General features: G+C 39.0%; 1 protein-coding gene across 1 annotated transcript in view; it reads right to left on the bottom strand.

The window, feature by feature from the left end:
* The window catches only part of LOC146474488 (SR-related and CTD-associated factor 4-like), a 20,009-nt gene extending 6,298 nt beyond the window's left edge, over positions 1-13,711 (bottom strand). Inside the window, exons 1-14 of the mRNA XM_085117087.1 lie at positions 13,556-13,711; positions 13,355-13,438; positions 13,219-13,263; positions 13,019-13,087; positions 11,653-11,745; positions 10,730-10,829; positions 8,934-9,377; positions 8,494-8,759; positions 7,957-8,060; positions 7,348-7,439; positions 3,484-3,810; positions 3,159-3,262; positions 1,794-1,901; positions 33-219 (exon numbers count right to left, since the gene is read on the bottom strand). Coding sequence (XP_084973213.1) covers positions 33-219; positions 1,794-1,901; positions 3,159-3,262; positions 3,484-3,810; positions 7,348-7,439; positions 7,957-8,060; positions 8,494-8,759; positions 8,934-9,377; positions 10,730-10,829; positions 11,653-11,745; positions 13,019-13,087; positions 13,219-13,263; positions 13,355-13,438; positions 13,556-13,594 — 2,062 coding nt within the window. The 5' untranslated portion in view covers positions 13,595-13,711. The remainder of the gene's footprint in view (positions 1-32; positions 220-1,793; positions 1,902-3,158; positions 3,263-3,483; positions 3,811-7,347; positions 7,440-7,956; positions 8,061-8,493; positions 8,760-8,933; positions 9,378-10,729; positions 10,830-11,652; positions 11,746-13,018; positions 13,088-13,218; positions 13,264-13,354; positions 13,439-13,555) is intronic.

The following is a 13,711-nucleotide window of genomic DNA, read 5'->3' as shown; positions in this document are numbered from 1 at the left end:
TTCAAGGGATTGTGGAGTGCTGTGTTCATTACCTTCCTTGACAGTGTTCTGCAGACCAGGTGGGAGAGTTTCTGGGTCAATCCAGCTCCCTTCACCAAGACTCTGCAAATCCACATTGCTACCCAGCTTACTCCAAGGGATGAATGCCACGCCCTGCTCAGCATCAAAATGTTCCTTGTACTCCTTGCCTTTAATGCCTTTTCCTGGTGCCCAGGCCAACTACAAACATAAGATCATGTCAAAATTACTGCTCAGGTGCATAAATCTAGAAAGCTGATAGAATCCAGCCCAGTCAAAATGTTTTTGAGTAGTAGGAAAGATGGCTGGAGTAGTAGGAAGCAGAGCCAAAAGGCCTTTGCTAGGGGGGGGGGGGGGGGGCAGGGGCATGCTCACCCGGAAAATTTTGAAAATATCGGCTTCAAATGGTTGCATCTGGTGCATTTTTGAGGTAAATTCAGCCCCTACTAGATAGCTTTTATGTGACACAACTAAATCCCAGTTATTTTCCACCAGTAGCTTCATTGGGAAAAGCAAAGATAACTAAGCAAGTACTTGCCAACAATGTAAAAAGAGAAACAAATAAAAGTTGGACATTCCAGACAAAATTGCAACACCTCAGTAACGGAAATTAGTGACAAATGTAATGCTTTGTAGTGTCAGGTAGACTGAAACACCACTAGATGTCCTAAGTCTGTGTTTACTAAAAATGTTAGGACAGCCAAAACAAACTGATATTATTGCATTGTCTCTTACAGACTTAGCCTATGGGCTAAACAGATTATAACCCGATATGTTCCAACATCAACATACGAAATTAGAATCCTTACTATTCATAATCATTACTTTCTACAATTTCCTTTGAGCTCGTTTAGGCGCCATCTTGTTTGTAACTGCAAGAGCATTGACTGCTGACTGTTCACATGGCTCATTTTCCCTCGTAACGCTCAAGGCGTTCCAAGGCCCCAATCCTTGCATAATGCTGTGAGGCGGTTCGTAAATATACGTGAAGTTACCGCTCAATTCACCACAAGAAACTTTGGTGTATATTTTTTGGTTACTATTTGAACTAGAAGTGACCTCGTATTTGTTATCAATAAACTTTAGTGCGCGGTCGGCAGCAGATATTCCGCTGTAGGTGGTAAATTACCCGGCTGCCGGCACTTTTTGACTTGGCTGAGAATCCTTCACCTTTTGTTTTCTCATACAAATTAAATAAATAGAATAAATAAATGAACAAATTTCTAAAGCACTAAAAGTATTAAAATATTCTAAAGCACTACCTTATTTACATGTACAATCTTCGAAAAAAAAAATCATTCAGTTCTAAAAGCTCTCTTATAATTATGGTAGGTTTTAAGATGTTTGTTTAAACAGTCAATGTTTGTCAGATATCTTAGTTCCAAAGGTCGGGGGAAATGGTGAACTACCTAGGAACGACATTGCTCACCCACCCCCTGTGACTAATTCATTTTTTGTCATTTTAAAGTTAAAACAGATTTTTTTTTATACAGTTCAACTTACTATCCACTTGTCAGACTCACTATAACCAGAAGAAAAAGCAACAAATCAAAATATTTAAACGCAACCCAAACTGGAGATTTATAAAGAGAGATGGATGCCAAAAGTGGACAAAATAAATGACAGTAAATGGAGATTTTCGAAACTGTAGCAACACTAGTGAACACAGCAAAAAATCAATGCCAAGCACTAAAAAGGATTTCAAAAATTTCCAGACAAAGGAAAATGTAAGCAAAAGAACAGAGTCAGTAAAATAAAAATAACTTGTTGCAAACCTTGAGGGAATTTCCATGAATTCTTGCATTCTTTAAAGTAACAAGCACCCTGGAAGCATCACGTCTCTGCCCCATCACAACGTAAGCACATCCTCTAGGTGGGACCATCTGTAATCACAAAATCTCTCCATTAACCAACAAATTATCCTATCTTGTCCCCATACTTTGGGAAGAAGTTATTAAAATATCAATAACATTCACCGTGGGTGATCATATTGTTAATTCTTGTGACCTCAGGGGTTGAATAAACATGATATTACAAGGAGAAATTTCATGCAGATCACTGTTAGAGCTTAGAGGGTTAACAATGCATTTGGTCTTCTATCTTGTGTTTCCCTCTCAAATGGAGGTGTGTGTGTAAGAGGACAACTGAGTGTCTTGAACATTTCAGTGTGTCTCTCGCTTGTGTCATTCACCAACAGCATATTGAATTAAGGGAACTAGTCATAACAAGTTTGTTCGAAGGGTACACACCTTGTCTGGGGTAGGGGGGTTATCGAAGACCACCTATCTCGTGAACATTACCAACAAAATTTTATTGGCTTTAAAATTTGAGTTGACACAGAAATATTCAGCTAGCAAGAGTCAGCATTGCTAGATAAATAAGAAAAGTGAGGTTTGAATTTCGCTGTCATTTTTTACGGCTCGATAGAGGGGTGGCTATGCAATAAAGACACCATCTTTTGAGGTTGAGGAAGGGGGGTGCAGGCAGAGACCACTATCTATCTTGGAGTTTGGTGGCTTCTGTTCAAGTATAGTAGTTTTGACCACTTCCCTGACCAAGCCAAGGAATCAGAAACAAAGAGACAATCAGCATCAAGTCTACAGAATTGTAAACTTATAACTGACCGCCCGTCTCTTTGACATCATCACATTCCTGGACACTCGCAAAACATGGCCCACTATTACAAGAGTGCAATCTCTCATTTATATTATAAAATGACCGTCAGAACAAACTTGACTGCTTCATTTTCGAAATACTTTTTATCAAAGAACTGAAACCAACACTAAACAAACAGTGTGATTCCATCTGTACGAAATTATTTATTTAGATCAGTTCTTAACAAGCCTTATTATTGTTTCATTATAAATTTTATAAATACTTAACATTGACACGTTTTGTCACATTTTAGCATTCATGACATTCTTACCGATTTTAACTGTTTGTAAAATATTTAAGCCAAGTTTTGTATTTTACTTGCACTTGAAAATGACCTTGAAGAGGTCAAAACGTTGTGATTTTTTAGCGTGAACTTATCACAAAATCTATATCTAAGAAATTACTCATCAATGACTGTCAAATAAAAAAAAAAACAACCTCATTCCCATGCTCAGGGACATTTTATAAATCCACTTAATACATACATCAATGGACGAGACAGGCAGTTGGTTGGCCTCAAACATTTCCATTAGGTTCTCCTTCATCACTGTTTTTGCTAAATGTCCAACCCAGATCGTTGTACTGCAAACTGAAAAATAACAAGGCAAAAGGTCTTTCCACTGGACCAAAAAGCTTTCAGTAATGTATAATAACTTGCAAAATATCTTTAGTTGTTACTCTAGGCACACATGGTTTAAGTTTGCATGGCTTGTTGGGTGATGCCAAATACAACATTCCCTTCCGTCACTAAAAGTAAATACCACCGCTGTTTCATATCTTTGGCAATTTCATTGAAGAAGCTTCACATACCACTTAGAGTCTCCTTCTTTGGCACTGGAATGCCATCACTCCTCTTCTCACTGTCCCTATCGTTTCCTCTTCCTCTCTCCCTATCAGAATCCCGGTCCTTGTGCCAGTCCCTGTCGCGATCTCTATTCCGACCCCTGTCTCGATCTCTATCTCTATCCCTGTCTCTTTCTCGTTCTCTTCCAAATGGTGAACGTGATCGGCGTCGAGGTGAGCGGTCCCTCCATCTAGGACTTCTACTCCGTCTCCTTGGTGATCTGGATTTGTGATAATGGTTGCCAGGAGATCTTTCTCGGTGATGTATATCAGGTGATCTTCTGCCAAATGGACCTGTCAGTGAAATTAACACAGGTGTGACTGCCTTGTGACTGGCATGAGGCAACAAAACTAAACATTAATTTATCAACCAGATATACACCTCTTAATAACCGAGTTTGAGGTCCATACTGTAAGTTAGGGACCAAGTTTTTTCTTGTCGATTTATGGCCCAAGCACAAAGCACAGGCCATAAATCAATGGGAAAAAATGAGGATCCATAACTTACAGTATGGACTGAGAAAACAAGGTTAGTAAGATATTTATCATATCTCTGAGGTTAATAAGGTGCGCCGAAAAGGAAACTTTCAAATATAGTGGGCTGTACAATAAAAAATGACCCGCAAATTGACAAAACACACCACACATACTAACTGAGAGATATTATAAAATGATATATTAACAGGGTGGTCATAAGGTAGTAACAGTGTAATAAAGGGACAAGTTTCTGAAAGGAAAATACAGGGAGATGTAAAGAATCAACCATAAGAGAACACAGAAAAGATCTGAGCCCTAGATGGGATTCGAACCCACGACCCTCCGTGTTCTAGATCGAATGCTCTCACCTCTGAGCTTCTGAGGACTCGTTGGCGAGCAAGGGTCATTTTTGTGGGTTGGACTTACAAACCGCATCACGCGGTCACGCAGTCGATCACAAGCAACACACTAAGGCTTAACTGCATCACGCAGTCACATTAATCGCAAGAAATGTCTCGCCCATCTGGGGCTCAGATTTTTTCTGTGTCCTCTTATGGTTGATTCTTTACATCTCCCTGTATTTTCCTTTATATAATACAGGGCTCAATGTTAGCGACCAGCTGGTCGCATATGCGACTAGATTTTTTATTTTCCGCCTGAAAAATCATATGTGATTGCACTCACGCGCCTAAAAACGCCCAAGTTCAGTGCGCCTGAATCGGGGCCACTTTGATTCCTCACCTGACAATTATTGTGTACTCTGCCTGATTAAACACGAAACAGAAGCTTGAAACAATAAATTCAAATGTGGATGTAACGCAATTAGGTTCCACAAAGTAAAGTTACACCGTTTTTCTTGCATCAGTGTGTGTTTTATTTGTTGTTTTCCCAAGTCCATTTTTTGTCCGTGTTTCAACCCACCCCAGACTCTTCAATTTATTCTCAAACAGCCGGCTGCTGCCTTCCAACACATTTGACCCAACTACAGCAGTTGTGAAGTGGTTAAACAGTGGGCAGAGATCAGGGCGACCTAACCTTGCCTACAGAAAGTGGCCAGATGAATTAATTTCAGTTGGTGATCCGTGGGACTTGAAGGATTTTGTCTGATCGAAGGATTCAATGACGTTATTCCTTAACTTCTTTTTGTCTTATTATCTTGTTTAACGTACCATGACATGTAATATTCTAAAAAATGTAACAGTATTATTGCTATTGGAAACGTACAGTAAGAGACTGAAAGAAACAAACACATGATTGAAATAAAACATTACCGTGTAGACTTGCTTACAAGTCGAGCTTAGAGAGCGCGAAGCGCGATCGTCAGAGCTCGAGAGAGCGAGCGCGGAGCGCGAGCGAGCGAGAGCTCGACTTGTTTCCCTTGCTGGAAATCGAATCAAGTGACGTCATTTTGGCGCGAACTTTTCAGGGTGCGAAGTTCAAACTGTCAACTCAATGCATTCTTGACATTTCAGTCATTTCAACGCATCTTTGGAAACGCCGACAATTGCATTGGAAAACTTTCTCCATGCGTTTCAAAACATTGGGAATGTTTCCGAACGAAACCAAAATACGTTGAAAATCATTTAAAAATTGGGCCAACGCATTTGCAAAACATTTTTCAAATGTTGACAACGCATTTGAACAGTGAAAGGACAAGTCATTTTCTTTATCAGCCCCGCGAAACGACAGTATCGTACTACACACTGTTCATGCGAAGATTTTGTTTACATTTTGATGACTGCAGAAATTATGTCGATTCGCTTCGCGAAGATTTTTAAAATGCTTTACTTCGAATGTGCGAGTAATAATAATAATACCGGCTACTGCTAGCGCTGCTACTGCAATAATACATTTTAAAATGAAAGCACTACACAGCATGACATGCAGAGTGCTGTCTTGACGGGAAAACCTGGAAAACAACATAAAATGTATCGGCTCTAATGGGTTTCCTATTATATACCGAACGAAATTCGGCCGTTAACTCGTTTGGGATAACGGCCGAATCCGTATCGGTTTATAACAACCGAACAAGTTAACGGCCGAAAAATGCTTGCTATATACCGAACAAGGTTGAAGCTTATCTCGTTATTATCAAAACACTCATTAAAAATGCAGCATATAACTCGGTCAGTATAAGCCACAAAATACCGATCGATCGCCTCTTGATGTTGATGTCCGTTTAACCGCAACCAAGCAAACGGACATAACATCTTTTCTTTCGCCGTGATGTAGAAAATCGAAAACGAATGGGGCCACCTCAAAGGTCAAGCTTTTTTCCCGATCATCCTGTAGGCGCCGATATCTCTGTACTTTGCTTTTTGCAACCCATACACGAATTGCGTCGTTAAATGAACGTGTAATCAGTGCGAGGAATTTAGAAGTTCTTGGTCGTAGACCGAAATAACAATCGCTATCGAAGAGCTAGTGTCGTATGTTCGAACAGCTTTGCGCGTGATCTGGTTATGATCTGGCTTGATTGACGTGTACTTTCATATTGCTGGTTCTGATTGGATAATGCTACAGGAGGAAAATTCCTCCTGTAAATTTGGCGCGCTGCAAGTGATAAAAGTCGCTCGCGCCAGGTCCATTCAAAGAGAAGCAAGCGAGCGACTTTGAGAAAGTCTAATTACCGTGCTGGTAAACGATCGGCACGCGAAAATAAGCAAAAGAAATGAACAACGTTTCGGTGTCGTCATGACACCATTATCAATGATCACTGATAAAATGTCTGAAGCTTCTGATTTTTCTTTTTGGTGCTACCAGTATTTTAAGTTGTGGTCCTAAAATTTTTAGCTGCGCGCCTAAAATTTCGGGAGTGCGCCTAGAAATTTACACCTGGTAGCACAGGTGCTCCCAAGGTCAAAAATAAACTTTGAGCCCTGTAATATCATGCAGTGACATAGGTGAGTTTCTAAAAAGGTGAAAAATACAAAATTTGGTTGTATAAACTGAGTTGATAAAGTAAATTGGCTACTATAAAAGTGAAGTTTCCAGCAACAGCCCTTCATGTGATTTTTACATATGGTGCCCCCAATTAACTTGGCTGACAAAACTAAATGTTTATGTCTCACTTTGAGCATACAACAGGAAGACAAGAATGTAAATTCACTAAAGTTCAAGAAATAGCCAATTTGACATGGAATGTTGTAGCATGACATTATTCAGAGTCAATGTCCTTGTCACTTTTAAGCCTTTCACCTCTGCAGTAAGGACATCACTGGGAATCACAATGATGTTTTCTACACAGGACTGCAAATCAAGCCAGAGAGCTTCAAAGCTGGCAATAGTGTTTTTAACAGTAAACTGCATAAGACAATCATGACGGCAAATGCAATAAAAGTCAGTATCCCATACCAGCAGGATCAGGATGACGATCAGGCTGCTCACCAACTGGTCTGAATGTGTTCTGAAATTCACCTTGTATCTCTCCCATGCGAGGATGGGTTCTGTAACAAAATGAGCAATGTTACTTGATAAAGCCATATTAATTTTAGACTATGTATCTGACCCCTGACTGATCTAGAACCGTGGAGGGTTTTGAATGGGACCTCTTGTACCATAGGACCTACTTTTCTTTATGACTTACAATAAGCACTTAATGACTGGCCCCAACGGAAACAGTGAGTTTTGATTCCCTGAGACCCTCAATGTTCCCCGGGGTGGCACACAAATTTGCTGCGGTTTCAAGGTGCGGGACCTGATTACACGCGATTCGAAAGTTCAAGTTGTTGTTTCCCTAGGGAGTTAATGAGTTTTGTTCACCCTAGGGAGTTTGTGAATTTTGACCCATGGCATGTGACACATTCTCCTCCAATTGGAAAATGCATTTGAGTTGGAAGGTATAACAATGTTATTTGTGCCCTATAAAGTTGTTACAATATGTATAACATTATACATGAATAAGTCACTGGTTTAAAACCTAAGCTAACTTGTTTTAGCTGTCTTTAAAGTTCATCTACTCACTCTTGGCTCAGCCTTCTTTCCTCCTCCATCAAGTGCCGTCTTTGCTCTGCTATCCTTGAAGCATCATCATCATCATCTCCATAATCAAAGTCATCTATGACAGACTATACAACACCAGCATGTTATTAAACTACTTCTATCAAGTTGGCTTTGATTCAAAGAATTCACAGCGAATACACATTTATAATAAGCATTCCAAAATGCCTTTGATTTTTTCTAAGCACCTTGTCATTTGGATAACTAAATTTCTAGTAATGCTTTTGGAAAGATAAGTATAAAAATAAAATTTACTGTCTTGTGACATTTTGATGTTTTGAACATCATTACCAAGCAGAAAAATGACAATCAAGTGACGAACTGAATATAAATTACAGTTTCTGTGCTTGATAATGTTGTTTGAAAAATCAAAATGTCGCAACACATTAAATTTTACATTATCGTCCTTGTTGCTTATGAAAATGCAAATTTATACAATCTGGGCAAAAACAAGACAATGCCAAACAAGATATTTAAGATGGCCTTAATCTCACAACTCACTGATCTTCTTTCCTCCTGTGAAGGACCATGCTGAGGGTGATGAATGCCTCCAGGTCCAATCCCATGGGGAGCCCACACAGGCATTCCAGGAGGTCCCCCAAAGTTTGCCCCATCAGGAAACCCTGGCATTTGACCAGCAGAACTGGGACCCATGTTGGGCTGCAAGACATCAGCGCTGTTTCCTTCCCCAACATTGGACTGGGGTGGTCCTGAGGATGAGTCTGGTACAGTAGCTTGGTTGGGCTGCGGTATGCGTATATTCATACCTGCAACATTATTATTTTAGCTCTGAGTCAATGTTTTGATCTTCTATCATTTGAATTAAGTATCAGCAATATTTAAGAGGTGGACAGGAAAAAATGTACAATGTAAAAGCCACTTTTTCAAATAAGCTTTAAAATTTTGACACTATTTCCAATAGTTAAACGTCAAGTGCTAACCTGTGAGAGCTTGTATCTGTGCAAAAACTTCTGGCTGTAGTTGAAACTTAGGTTGCTGTTGTTGTTGTCCTATTGCTGGTGCGGCCACATTGCTTTCTTGGCTTTCTGCTTTTGCCACTGCAGCACTTTCAGCTGGGATCTGTGACTGCTGAGGTGCTTCATAAGCAGGCTGTGGTTCCTGAGGTTGTGGCTGCAGTCCAGGCATCACAGGCATACCAGGCATTGCTGATATAAGTTGTTGCTGTTGTAACTGCTGTTGCTGTTGAGCATTTATCCTTTGCTGTTCTTGTAGCTTCTGTTGTAGAAGTTGAATCTGCTGCATATGCTCCTGCCGCTGTTCCTCAAGAGCTGTTTCAAGTGGAATGCTCACACTAGCAGCAACTGGATCCACTGCTAATTCTTCAGCAGGTTCCGTAAACGTATCCACAGCAACTGGTATTTCTCCTGGAAAAACAAGCAAACAGGAACTTTAAAATGAGGTTCAATATAAATGATAGGAGCACTCGGATTTCCTTTTTCCGAGTATGCCTGTGTCATTCAATGAATAATACATCTTTCACAAGTTAAATGCAATTTAGCTAAGTTAACAACAAACAGTGGGTATTGCATTGTTTATTGAACAGTGCCTCAAGCCTATGGCACAGGCTCACATGGATTTTCAAAAACTCATTAATAATTCAAAAACCGATTGACCTATCGAATGGTCGATAAAACATCACGTGCAGTGGTTTTAAAACCCAATTAAACCTCCTCCCTATTAGTATGCCATGTTTAATGTTTTTCTCATATGCTTATTTCCAACGTTCACAAAAGCACATTGTTATGAACTCTCTTGACACACGTTCTTCCATGGATGTTCACAAAACTCACAGCACGTGTTTTATCGGGTCTAAAACCACTCGGCTGCACCATGTAGTTTTAAATTCTGATAAAACACTGCTGCTTGTGTTTTAAACATTACTTCACACATTGCAGCGTTGTTTCAGTGGCTGTTTTAATCGCCATCTTTGGGATTTCGGTTGACACTTCTTTAGAACCCCTCCCAACACCTTCTTTCTAGCGCAATAGTCAGTGTGACAGCTGCCTGGAGGTCTGGTGTGGGGGCTCACGGCTGGATTGCAGGGATGGGCAGCCATGGACATGGTAACCCGGTCTAGGGGCTGGCCAGCCTGCAGTGGAAGGTCCCAGACACCTCCATATAGTGATGCAGTTGTAATAAGATATCACAGTAATTGCCAAGGTAGAAACTGTGTGACACTGAATGATTTCCAGCCTTTGACAATAAAGCACCTAGTTCTTAGTGAGATAGTCTTGTCATGATGTTGTCTCTATGCTCTAATTTTTGTAAAAGAAAAAAATTGTTTGCCAAACTAACATGCACAACTAAAGTGTGCACCCACTAAAACACATTGACTTCTTTGACAATGTAAAGGTAAACTTATAACAACAATTTTTGGAAAGGTTAAACATTATGTGTGAACTAAATGGTAGTTTTCATTTTGAAACAACTTCTCTTAACTACTATCTAAGAAATAAATAAAGCTAGATGAGGAGAATTTGTACATAATAGTTTTTATTTATTTATTATCTAATAAAAGTAGCAATACAAGTGCTCCTTGTCACCATACAATGGAATCCACAAAAACAATTTTGTCAACGCTTCACTCAGTCCATTGTTAGTGCTAGAGGCCTAATCAGCACCAACTGACCCAATTAAAAATAAAGATTGAACAAATTGGTTGATTGATTGACAGCCTAAAAATCTGACCTGACTTGTCGAATAAACTCCACCTCACCTTGGCTTAAAGTTGACGGCAAGTTCAGCAAAGGTTGAATGACTTCTGGAGAGTAAATTCCATTCTTCTGCCACAAATTTAGCACCTTGATGACTTTCCCCTACAGAAATTAACAACAAAAATCATAACATTAACCTAAAAAGCGACATTATGTCATCATCCTTTTGCACAGATCAAAAATCCCTCCTTAACCCCCACCCCTAAGGTGAACACAATTTTTTCTACATCAAGAAATACAAGCTCATATCGTATACCACTTGTAAAAAAGTGATTGGTGTAACTCACAAATCACATCAGTTATAGTTAAAGAAGTAACAGTTTTGACATAAAATAGGATTAAGCATAAAATAATTAAGAAAGCTTTAAAACATGCCATTCACCTAGTATAAGATATGACCCCTATATCATTATAGTCTCATTCTCCCCTACTGGGTAATAGACCAAGTAGACATGGCCCCTACACTATAGCACATCATTCAAGTCTTAGTAATAAGTCAATAGATCAATATAAATTATGCCTTACACCACATATATATTTAAAACACACAGTCCAAATGTTATAGTCAGGGGGTCACGTTTGCCACAGAGAGGAGGGAAGCACAATTTGGCACTTTCAATGAAAAGAATCTCTACAGGACAATAATTTATTTTGCTGACAAAACTACACAAAAATCCACTGAATATTGACTGTGTTATAATATATCATGTACAAACGGACAGTCTTGGGGTTATAACAAAACAGTTTGCTTAAAAATTACACAAGAACCAAAATTCCATGTCATTTCATTGTGCAAGCACAAGCACAAAAATAATTTTCCCTTTCACTGTACTTGAGTTTGTAATTGTATGTCACAAGACTCAAACTTTAATGCTCCAACAAACCCTTCAACAAATATCGGATGAACCAGTACTGTGATCATTACCTGCTCCTCTGCACTGCATCTGAAAATGTGCTGAAATGTCAGTGTGATATTCTTGGCAAATCGAGGTGCGTATACATCTTTTTCTGCACCAAACTGAAATAAAATTAGACATAAAACAAAATTAGTTGTCTTTCCACTGTGAGACCATTAGTGCACCATATATTTTTTTTTTCAGTTAAACTTTTTTCTGTCCAGCATTGCCCATCCCCCTAGGCATAAGTGGAACATTTTTTAACATATTTGCCTGTCTCAGGACCAGTACATTTTTTTTTTTGGGGGGGGAGGGGGACCAGTACGTGATCTTCACCTCACAACATTGTAGCTTTATTTCAGTGATAAGTTCATCACAAGTTCTTCATAAGCCATGTATTCAGAGGGCATAAATGACATGGTAGATCCCCAGAAAGGATGGTCACTACCACAATATGAGAAACGTGACATATCAGCATGAATAAGAACCCAGACAAAAAGTAATCCAAGACTTTTTCAACGGCACCATGGTCCATTTGAGCAGCTCATTTGTCTTGGCCATGAGATAATGCCTGGGGATCAGCCCGGGGGAAGCAGAGGAATGAGCACTGCTGGAAATGACTGATGCATTAATTCACATGCTATAAAACTGACTGCAGGCTTGACTACAGATAAGTATTATTATTATTCCGCTATTGTGTCATTTCACCAAACGAGGTCAAGGGTACGCACAAAATATAAGACCGTAATTCACTGTAGTGTCCCGGTTTGACCAGCTTACAACAGATTAAATATGGATAAAGACATTTATTTCACTGGCTTTCTGTGTTGTTTACGTCATTCGCACATGCCAAAAACTGATGGACAGATATTTTGCCAGGTGTATTTCGACATTTTTACCTGAAAAGAGAGGCGAAAATAACAAAACCTTTTCGTGGTGGAATAATAAATCTCTTATTCAATGGTTTTACATGTAATACTTGTGGACATTTTGCTTGTTGCTTGTATCAAATAATATATATATAATAATAAGATTAATAATAACTTTATTAATTTGTCAAATATACCTCTAGCATACTCGAAGGAGTATGCTACAGTGTAATTGAGGACAGCTGTGATCATGACAAAATGATAACAATATGATGACAATAATGGAGAAGATGACGAAAACAACTTCATGGCACGATACTTCAACAAAACATGCTTGAATAAAATTAAAATCAAGAGCAAGCTTATATGAATTTTTCACATACAAATTTGGATCTTATAAACGTGCAAGAAATCATTTTAAACAAATGCAGTTGTAAAAGAAGCTTCCGGTGGTTTCTTTAATTTCTATGACTGTGTAAATACAAATGTTATCAAAATAAAACGATACAACACTGCGAAACAGTACCTGATGTCTTGATTGCCTTATCACCGAATCCATCACATATAATGCTGGGATTTTGTACTCTTGTCGGCACTACAAGCAATACAAGCAATACAAGCAAATATTACAAAAATGTTTTGAGTTGCATAAATGAAAATAGTTTATCAGAATCTTTCAATAAAAACAATTACAATACCATAAAGCTAACAACAGATTGAACTGACCTTCTGCGCAAATTTCTCGATGCTTTGGACCACGTGTTTGTAATACTGCAATAAGTAAGTTACATCGAAGTGATTACGTTTGAACCTCAAGTATCATTTTTTCCGCCAAAAACTTTCAAATTAGGACAAAACCTACCTTGATGGCTTTAACAGCAAGCCTGGTAACTGAAGCCACCTTTGCTTTCGAAATAGGTGGCTTGGTTTCATAGATTGTCGACAGCTGAAATGAAAATCGAAGCATCTTATTTCAAGGAAAGCCGTCACAAACACAAGCTCTTGACAACACTGTTGATCGCGATTTACAGCCAAAAACACGTTTAAATATCCTTATACTTACTTCGCTATTGAACTGCCTTACAATTTCCATGTCCCCCATTTTGCTTTGGTTCTTCAATTATAAAGTAGCCACATATTACTCAATAATTCGGCGCCATTGTCAATGGAAAAGGAAACCAAGATGGCGGCGAAATTCGGCGTGTGCCTATCCCATCGT

The sequence above is a fragment of the Pavona decussata genome, unplaced genomic scaffold (genome assembly GCF_977016875.1).
Source record: "Pavona decussata unplaced genomic scaffold, jaPavDecu1.1 SCAFFOLD_89, whole genome shotgun sequence".
Lineage (NCBI taxonomy): Eukaryota > Metazoa > Cnidaria > Anthozoa > Scleractinia > Agariciidae > Pavona > Pavona decussata.
Note: the sequence above shows the minus strand (reverse complement) of the source record. Positions and strands in the feature narration are given on the sequence as shown.